This window comes from Ceraceosorus guamensis (genome assembly GCF_003144195.1).
Source record: "Ceraceosorus guamensis strain MCA 4658 unplaced genomic scaffold IE81scaffold_3, whole genome shotgun sequence".
NCBI classification, from domain to species: Eukaryota; Fungi; Basidiomycota; class Exobasidiomycetes; order Ceraceosorales; family Ceraceosoraceae; genus Ceraceosorus; species Ceraceosorus guamensis.
Window position 1 is genome coordinate 56,908 of NW_020289998.1, and position 9,501 is coordinate 66,408.

Genomic DNA, 9,501 nt, shown 5'->3' on the forward strand with positions numbered 1-9,501 from the left:
ACTACTACTACTACTACTACTACTACTACTACTACTACTACTACTACTACTACTACTACTACTACTACTACTACTACTACTACTACTACTACTGTTCGACTTTTGACTCGACTCGACTCGACTCTATCGGACTCTCTAAACTCGAGATTTGATGCGATGCCTTGCGATCAAACGAGTCAGCGATGCGCACATGTACTCGCGGCGTGCGTACCGCGTGCACCTACGGCCTTTAGGCGTACAGGATATCATAGCTCCTAGCTGTACCGGTATACGTAGGTATACGGCCGGCATCCACCGCTGCAGGACTGCGCCGACCGCCGAGCATGAAGCGAACGGCGTTGAGCCAGCAGCAACAGCCGCCCAGGCCGAGTTGAGCCATGCATGAAAGCTTTTCACCTTTTGACTTGAACAATCACGAGTACTCGATCGATCGAGCGATGAATTGTGCGCCCGCCATGCATGTTCCATATCGGTGCAGCTCATCCAAGTTCCCTCCAATTCCACACTTACGACTCTGAATCAGTAATTCAAATCTGCGCGATCGGAGCAAAGAGGGGAAGAGGGGGGGGGGGGGCAAGGATTCTTGACTCGGAACCTGTCGTCCTCCATCACCGAGCATCTTTGATGAAAGTTTTGGTGACCAACTTTCGAGATCCTTGTCGCATGGCTTGTGAATTCGGCAAGCAGAGAAGTCCAAGTGCGGTCACTTGAAGCTCACACTGACTACAGTACTGGAGAGAAGGGCAACGTAGGCTACACATTCACATTGGCTTTGATTCATCCTGACGGACTCATTCGAGAGCGGAGTGGATGCTGCGCGCGCGTCAAGCAAGACGAAAAGAAACCTTGAATGCCGCGCCTGCCCCACCCCTTGACCCAAACACGGGTTCAGCAGCAGCAGCAGCAGCAGCAGCAGCAGCAGCAGCAGCAGCAGCGATGAGTGAAGGAGCCTGAAAGGCCAAAGAGCTCAAGTCGTTTGAATGAAAGTGGCCCCAACAGAACAAGAACCTCAATCCCATGACAGCTCTGCCCGAACTTGCATCACTACACACCACCACCCACCACCCATCACCCATCACCCCCCATTCACGATTCTGAATGATCGTGATTGCCCGCCCATCCTCTTTTTCGAACGCTTTTCTTGAGCGCGGGCCCCGCCAGCCAGCCTGGGGGCTCGTGAATGCGAAAGCTGCAGTAGCGCCATGCAGGGTCGGGCCTACAGTCACTGAGTGCTACTTATGAAGCCCTACTCAGACTGCTGCTGCATGCAGACGCTGCATGGCTTGGGGGCCTTGTCAAAACAGCTCTCGGGCATGGCGAGGAAAGGCGGAGAAGAAGGAGAGAGGTGGAGGCATGGGCATAGGCATAGGCATAGGCATAGGCATAGGCAGGCAAATTCGTGAATGCCACATTCAATTCGCACGGATCGAGGTCCATGCTGCATCCAGCAGCAGCAGCTCGCGCGGCAAAACCTGTCAAGTCCGCGCAATAAGCCGCCTGCATCAGCCAAAATAGCTACATGCTGTATATAGCTGAGCGTGGCTGCAGCATACACACATGCATGCTTCAGCGGAGTCAGATGGATCGAAATGAATTATAGATTCGCAACCTCGACTTGTAAGCTTGACGCCGTGCTTCTGGCGACACTTTTAAACCTGCGCTTCGCTGATCCCGTGCATGCGCGTGCTCTAGGCTCCGCCTTGATATGTTCCTTTCCAGAACACTCTTCGAGGCTATCCTTTTTTTTTTTGCCTTTTGCTCCCTCGACACCGCGATCGAGTTGGAGCTTCCCAGCAATTCAGCAGGTGCGCGGAAGAATGCGAATGCGAATGCGAATGCTCACTCGAGAATCACAATGTGCACGGGAGCAATCGCACAACAAGCGGCACTCAGCACGCGTTTGGAGGAGCGCTCCTGCTCATTCGTATTTTAACCCTCTTCTTTGCAAAGGTGGTCGGCGCCATGTGCCGCATAGCGTACGCGTGTTCTGCTGCAGCAGCCCTTTCGCCACGACAGATTGAGAGTCACTCGATCGTGACAGTCTGTCTAATCGTGCAGTCGCACTTCGAAGCTTTTCGCGCCTAGAGGGCAGTAGTCAAGCGCATATGTGTCGGCGGCGTCGAGATCACTCGAGGAGCGACGGGCTTTTTTTGTGTGTCTGTGCAGCCACCTGAATGAAGATTCACGACTCGGGGGTGGAGTTTGTGACCATGCTGTTGCTGCCATAGATCAATATCCAGGTCACCCCGGCGCGCTATCGCCAGCCACGAGGACCGTGACGAACATGTGTGCGTGTATGTGAGAGAGAGATGATGACCGCGTTGCTCACCAGCAGGCCGCTTTAAGCGCGGATTCTGCCGCCCCCTGCGTGAGGGTCTCGGCTGTCGATGCAATCACACTCACTGCTCTGACAGCTGATCACACAGTCATGAGTAACGTTCATCAACAAGCGCATCACACATACTCTGTTTTGGCTCGCTTTAGGCCCCTTCAGCAGACTCAAGACTCGGCATTTTGTCCTTCTTCAGCTATATATAGTACCCCGCCATACCATGATAATAAATGGGTTCCTTGTTCCTCCTGAGCCGCGGCCTAGGTCTCGCGCTTACACCCATGCATGCAGCACATAGACGAGACGCCTGCCTGCTCACCGTATCCGCGCGGGCCCACGGCGCAATCGAGCCGCTGCTGGTGACGCGCCCACATTAATTTGTCACTCACTTAATCGTTGCAACCAGCCCTGCTGCTGAGATTGAATTTTCCCGACCCGGCGGCCGCTCGTCTATGCGTGGTCACAACCCGGCGCGCAGTGCGGCAGTCTGTCGTCAGACGCCATGGTCGCGCAGCGACTGCTGGATCGTATCTGCATGTACACTGTACCGTAGGGCCCTTGCGCGGCAAAGTCGACGTGAAGAGGTACGTACGTGCCGCGCGTGGGCGCATTTGGAAACAAACTTCTTGCTGCTGCTGCTGCTGCACGTTGCTGCGCGAATGCGCGGCGCATACCCGCCAGCTCTGAAGCAGCAGCATGCGGCATAGATGCCGCCCCTGTTGACTAGCAATTGCTGGTGGTTGCGGTCTACATATGCAATCTCGCGAGAATGAACGGGTGGGCTGAAGGTACCGCTTTGCCTCGTATGTATTGAGCCAGGGCGGAAGACGACGACGGCGTCATTCGATTGAACACATGATGCAGACGTCAACTCAGCTTCAGGTGTTCACGGTTCGCTTGCATGAGTTTCCACAAGCAGCACGTTGCGCTGCTGAGGCGCATTCACGACTCTGGCGCTCTATATTCAGAATGCGACGTTGATTTGCACCGCAGCAGGTGTGCTTGTATTTAGGCCCTTCGTTCGACCAACCGAGTGAGCAAGCAGCAAGCACGCATATACACAGAGGAGATCGAGAGAGGGAAGCCAGCCCATCCATCCATCCACCTGCCTGCCTGCCTGCCTGCTTGCTTCGCTGGGCTCGCCGTGCTGTCCCTTGGTTGTCTCGACGCGTAGCTGAAACTCCTAACATCAACTCTGGTTCATGCAAGCAGCGCACAAGCCCCGAACTCGCTCGGTCGGTCCCCTCTCTGCATGAATCCCATGCACGCTTGACCAGTGTGCCCAAAACGTACCACTGTCGCTATACACCCTCGGCCGGCATCCTCGCTGTGAGTGGCTAGCTTCTCACGCATCAGGGCTCTCGACCCGTTCGTTGCCTGCTTCGCAAATCCAGTGGATATCGTTTGGCGCTCGTCCGCACCACTCGACCTCCCCCTCTACCAGGACACTCACCGCATTCTAACATCTCCCTGCACCACCCACACACCACGCTCATTTCACCACCCATGCTGGTCGACTAGTCTCTGCACCTCCAAGGCAACAACAACGGCACGAAGACTCTCAAAAAAGAGACGACTTTGTCCGACCTTTGAAGAAGTCAGACAGACCCCTTGCCAACGTCAGAGCATCCCTATCAAGAAGGTCGCCATACGCCGAATTCCAAGACGCTTCCTTGCCGTTGTTTCGCGTGCACACATAGAGCCCAAGATGGTCTCGAGGGAAGTCTTGTCCCTCGAGGAGCACATCAGGAGCGCATCACAGCAGGCTCAATTGGGCAGCAGGGCAACTCGACCTGAGCGAGGAGCGAATCTGAGCGAAGTGGAGGAAGAGAGCGCGAGTAGGGCAGTATCGCCAGAGGTTGAACAAGATGGAGGCCTGGGTATCAGCACAGGCGAGTCTAGCGACGCTCTGCCGGAAGTCGCGAGCAACACTTTGGATTCCAGCTTCACACCTTCTGGTAGCGCGGTCAATTCTTTGCATGGCAGCTCCGAGCATGGCGGTTGGGTCACCAACAGCTTGAGCCCTGTCAACAATAGGACAGCCAGCGGTGCGAGGGTGAGTCGATCGATGCTGCTGCTAGAGTCGCACAGTTGGGCGCTGACGGACGTGCTGATTGACACGCGGTTCGTCTTGCTTGCAGAGGGCATCGTCGGCGTATAGCGTCCCTCGTTGGAACAACTCACCACACAGCGGACCACCTTCTACTGCCTGCTCACCTCGTAGCGATGAGGACTTGCCCAAATCCCTGCGCTGGTCCACAGCGTATGGCTCTGTAGCATCATCGAGAAGCGGCGTGCGACACCGGAGCACCCTCTCAAAAGATGCGGGTGCGACCGCACTGTACATCTTGCCCGCATCAGAATCCTTCTGGGCGGATTGCAAGATGGAAGCTGAGCCGGACGATGTGCTTCACGACCCGACGTTGGATCCGGTCGGAGTCGACGGTAGCGGGGTCGTGTCGACGCGTCGGGCCATCTTGAACCTCGGTACGATCGCGATCCTTGGCATGGGACTCTTGCTGCTGTTTGCGGGCTACCCGATCATCGCGTACGTCACCGGTGATCACGAGTCCACCAAAGGCGCGTTCAATCTTGGCGGCACCAATTCCAGCGGGCAGGTCAGTTCGCTCGCTTCCGACTTTCCTGGATGGAAGACAGGCTCGACCGGTCTCATCGATCCCGACACGCCAAAGGATGCATATACCCGCAAAGGTCTGGACGGTGTGACCGACTTTGACCTCGTCTTTTCCGACGAATTTGAGGTGGAAGGACGATCCTTTTATCCGGGCGACGATCCCTTTTGGGAGGCCGTCGATCTGCACTACTGGGCCACGAACAACTACGAGTGGTATGATCCTGCAGCCGTGACCACCCGCAATGGAGCTTTGGAAATCACGTTGGATCAGTACGTCGAGCACAACCTCAATTTCCGCGGCGGCATGCTGCAATCGTGGAACAAGTTCTGCTTTACTGGTGGTTTCGTCGTCGCCTCCGTTCGTCTTCCGGGCACCGCAGACGTCGCAGGTCTTTGGCCTGCCATGTGGACCATGGGCAACCTCGGCAGAGCAGGGTACGGTTCGACGCTGGAAGGTACATGGCCCTACTCGTACGATGCGTGCGACGTGGGCACGCTGCAGAATCAGACGACATTCGATGGTCAACCCGAAATGGCGGTGACGGGTGGTGATGTGCTGTTCAACAGGAAACACAATTCGAACGCGTTGAGTTTCCTGACCGGACAGAAATTGTCGGCGTGCACGTGTCCCGACGACGATCATCCGGGCCCAAAGAACAAGGACGGGTCTTGGGTCGGTAGGTCGGCACCGGAAATCGATGTTTTCGAAGCGCAGAGCACGGGCAGGAAGATGACGCTCTCTCAGAGCGCACAGGTGAGTGGTTCTTGTCTGGCATATGAGAATGCATCAAGTTTTGAATTGACGAGCTACCGTATCGACGCTTCAGATTGCTCCTTTCAACTACAAGTACAAGCCGTACAATACGACGGAGCCTGCCTACACCATTTACGACCCTTTGCGCACCATCGAAAACACTTACACTGGTGAGCTGATGCAGCAAGCCATGTCGGCTGTCACCGACGCGAATCAAGCAGCAATGCAGCGAGGCGGTGATGGAGGGTTCTCCGAGTACGGTTTCGAATATCAGCCTGGGCACGGTGGCTACATCGAGTGGGTCTCGGACGGCAAGCCTGCCTGGCGCGTCAATCCCGCTGCGATGAGCGCAGACCCTCGAGTGGGCATTGCCGAAAGGCCCATCCCCAACGAGCCAATGTACATCATCTTCAACGTCGGAGTCTCGAAGAACTTTGGTGCGGTGGATTGGGACAACCTCCAGTGGCCAGCCACGATGGCGGTCGAGTGGGTCCGCGTCTACCAACCAAAGGGTCAGATCAACGTTGGATGCTCGCCAGAGAGCATGCCCACTGCCGACTACATAAACCGTCACTTGGAAGCATACAACAATCCCAACCTGACGCTGTGGGGCAATACGCCAGAGGAAGGTGGCTACGGAGCTAATTGGCCTCGCAACAGGCTCAATCCGAACGGTTGCAACGCCCAGGCTTCCATTTTCCCTGGCTCGCCTACAAATCCCAAGCCAAAGGCTCCTCACCTCAGAGAAGACCAGATCGCCGAGGGCGAGTCTTTTTAGAGGGCCGAGAAAGCTTTGCACTCGACTCCTGATTTGGTCGGCATGCTTGTCAGTCGGCTTCTTCTGGCATCTGGCCTCCATGCCCATCGTATTGGTCCACATCCCAGCATCTTGCGCTCATCATTCGAACCGGACACGTCACCAGTACTGCACTCGGACCTTGGCTCCTCATTTGTCACATTTAAAGACACCAACACGCACACTTCCCTCTCTCCCGAATTCTTCGGTAGATAATTTCCCTGGTCGCCCGCCGCAATACAGTGGCACAGCACGCGTCAAGCATCCCATCGCTTGGACCAGCCGTCCAGACCTTCTCGCTCTCTAGCTCTCTTCCCTTTCGTCCGCGCTCGCTTGCGCCAGCTATCAGCCTTCAGGCTTGGCCCCCCTTGAAAACATTTCAAGATCTTTTCCAAGCAGCGCAATTGCACCATACGTCCCCTACACGCCACGTCCCTTTTCTCTCTCTCTCTTTGATCACGCTCTTTCCCTCTGACTCGTCAAGAAGCTGCACGCGGTCGAAGCCCGCGCGCATGTCTCTCTCCCTGTCCTCTGTCCTTTACTTTTGCGTCCCTGTGCATGTTTCCCTACACACACTATACATCCGCGAGCTTCGAGAGCAACCAAGAGAAGGTCTCCTGGTCTACAAGGACGTCAAATAGAATTTGACCCATCATTAGAGTTGCTCGGTAGTGAGCACCCAAGCAACGGGCGGTGCGTTGTGACCGTTCCCGCTCGACGAGAGGCAATTAGGAGGGGAAGTGCTGGAACAGAGGTCTAGCCTAGCTGCATCGAATGTCCGGAGCTTGCCCATCGGAGCCAAGAGAATCCGCTCGGGGTCGCCCGCTGGTTCATCTTTGTCGCTTGCCGATCTGGTCCTCGACGGTCTCGGCTCAAGCAGGAGGGCCGGGCCTACCCCTTTTCGCCTGCGCACGCGCACCCATGCGCGCGCGTCGGAGATCCAAAGGAGGGGAGATCAATGCACGCGCGGGAAGGTGTGGCTGGCGCGCTTTCGCTCGCTGATCCGGAAAAAAAAGAGGCGTCCCCTTCTCTCGAGAGAGAGACCATGCACCACACCGTACGTGTGTGCATTCGTGATTTTGCCCACTTTGGGATTCCAGTCGGTCCGACAGAGCGTTGTTCTGTCTGACTTTCGCTGGTGATGGGCAGGGAGGGCGCTTGGTGGGCGAGCCGGTGAGCTGGACTCCCGACTATGGGGTCCTGAAGCAGAGAGACACTGCTATTGTGACCCTGTATGCCGAGATCGACGCTGCTTGGCCATGCGGAAGCGGGATGGATGATGCAAAAGGGGGTACAAAATGTAGGCATTTGGGATTCCCTGGCCCCACCCCCCTTTTTACCCCAACTTGATGCCACATCCTGCCTACATCTCCACTCAGCGTGACGTTAGCGAGGTCGACTTGTACTCCTCCCTTCTACACCGACTGCCAGAGCCCGCTGCTTTTTGATTCAATACGCCAAACATCATGGTCGCCATCGATCGAGCAAAGCTTGCTGCAGTGGCTGCGGCCGCCGTCAGACTGGCCAGCCTGAACGGTACGGAGCAAAACCTAGAAAAGCGGCTTGATCGAGGATGGCAGCCATCGTACGTGTTGGACGCTGCAATCGGCTCGACGTGCAGGTACAACGGGATCAATCTCGACAATCCCTTTCGCGATCTATTTTCCAACCCCAAGGATGCCAAAGAAGGTGACCCTACAAATGCGTGTGGTCCGCTAGCATTCAACTTTTGGCAAGAGACATCGCCGGATCAGGATAATTATGGCTCGGAGCGCGTCGCTGCTCTGGCAGAGGAGGGCCAGAGACAGAGATCTGCTGTGGATTGCGATCGAGGAACTGCTGGTACCGGCCCAGAAAATCAAGTGCTGGCTTTGGGCGGTAGTGAGTGGGACTTTCGATCTGCTTACAACTCTTCTCATCATCCTCCCCACATCTTTTGTCGATGCTGATTCAAGATTCCCATGTTGTCTCGCACAGTCGGCTTTTATGGAACGGATGGGTCAAAGTCCATTCGAATACTTGGTCGAGCTGCCTCGCTTGATACTGAATTGAATACGGTGCACTACATCAAGCCTCAAGAGACGCTGTACGAGTTGCCTTACCCCACCTCTCGAAGCGCATGCAGCAGTGAGTCAATGTTAGCCCTAAGAAATCTGTTTCAAGTACGCCCATTGCTGAATGTCCGTTCAAACCTTGTGCTGCGCTCGCTGCATTCACAGCCTCGGACACGTTGTTCCCATCGCCTGCTCCAAGTGAGTGGTAGCGCGAGGAATGTGGACGTGGGGGGATTTTGCAAACCTCTGCTTATCCTGATGACCTCTCTTCTTTCCACTCGCCAGCCTCTCCATCCACGACTATACAGCCACCGACCAGCGGTCCGACGCCGGCCCCATCCAAGCGCGTGTGCAGCGCGCACAATCTCTACAAGTCCTTCTACAAAAAGAATGGCAGGTTGGATCTGGACGCCTCGATCGCGTACGTCAAGAAGATTTACGCACAAAAGGCTTTCGGCAAGAGCGTGCGGGATCAAATGTTGAGCGTGATCAGGTCCAAGAGGAGCGACGAGGTGAAGGTGAAGGAGCTGGAAAGGTTGGCTGTGCAGGCCGGAGACAAGGTGTACAAGCACGAGTACAGCTTCAAAGTGTGCTGGAGCGTTCCCGCTTAGTCCCAACCCTAACCCCCCCCACTCTTTTCTTCTGCGCGCCAAATTTCCCAACCTTTCCTAGTGTTCCCCCCCCCCTTTCCCTTCCGCTCCTCTATCGCGCGCCCTTGCTTTGTCCCAATGGAAACTCGAAAAGGCGAGAAAGTTACCCCATTTCCACCTCGCATCTCTGCGCTCGCTAGCGATAAAATGTCACGCAACTTCTTGCTCTCGTCACCGCAATTCCCATTCCCCACCCTCCCGCATCTCAATTTCGCAATCCGCAATTTTCTGTAAGCCCAAGCCTCGTGCTGATATTGTGAGAGAGGGGAGGGGGGGGGGG

The 9,501-nt window shown here is 55.8% G+C and overlaps 4 protein-coding genes across 4 annotated transcripts in view; all 4 read left to right on the forward strand.

The window, feature by feature from the left end:
• The window catches only part of IE81DRAFT_126286 (hypothetical protein), a 1,808-nt gene extending 1,617 nt beyond the window's left edge, over positions 1-191 (forward strand). The window contains exon 2 of the mRNA XM_025510231.1: positions 1-191. Within this exon, the coding sequence (XP_025372941.1) occupies positions 1-152 (152 nt within the window). The 3' untranslated portion in view covers positions 153-191.
• A 3,666-nt stretch (positions 192-3,857) lies between these two features.
• Positions 3,858-4,591, forward strand: IE81DRAFT_126322 (hypothetical protein). Its single transcript, XM_025510232.1, has one exon. The coding sequence runs from the start codon at positions 4,041-4,043 to the stop codon at positions 4,491-4,493; it is 453 nt and encodes a 150-aa protein (XP_025372942.1). The 5' UTR covers positions 3,858-4,040; the 3' UTR covers positions 4,494-4,591.
• A 248-nt stretch (positions 4,592-4,839) lies between these two features.
• IE81DRAFT_333121 (SKN1-domain-containing protein) lies at positions 4,840-6,499 on the forward strand (the record flags this gene model as incomplete). The annotated part of the gene is made up of 2 exons (XM_025515356.1): positions 4,840-5,721; positions 5,795-6,499. The coding sequence occupies 2 exons, from the start codon at positions 4,840-4,842 to the stop codon at positions 6,497-6,499; spliced, it is 1,587 nt and encodes a 528-aa protein (XP_025372943.1).
• Positions 6,500-7,540: 1,041 nt separating this feature from the next.
• Positions 7,541-9,464, forward strand: IE81DRAFT_319618 (hypothetical protein). Its single transcript, XM_025512774.1, has 4 exons — positions 7,541-8,398; positions 8,495-8,644; positions 8,737-8,769; positions 8,857-9,464. Exons 1-4 carry the CDS (start codon positions 7,984-7,986, stop codon positions 9,180-9,182), a joined length of 924 nt encoding a protein of 307 aa, XP_025372944.1. The 5' UTR covers positions 7,541-7,983; the 3' UTR covers positions 9,183-9,464.
• Positions 9,465-9,501: the final 37 nt, after the last annotated feature.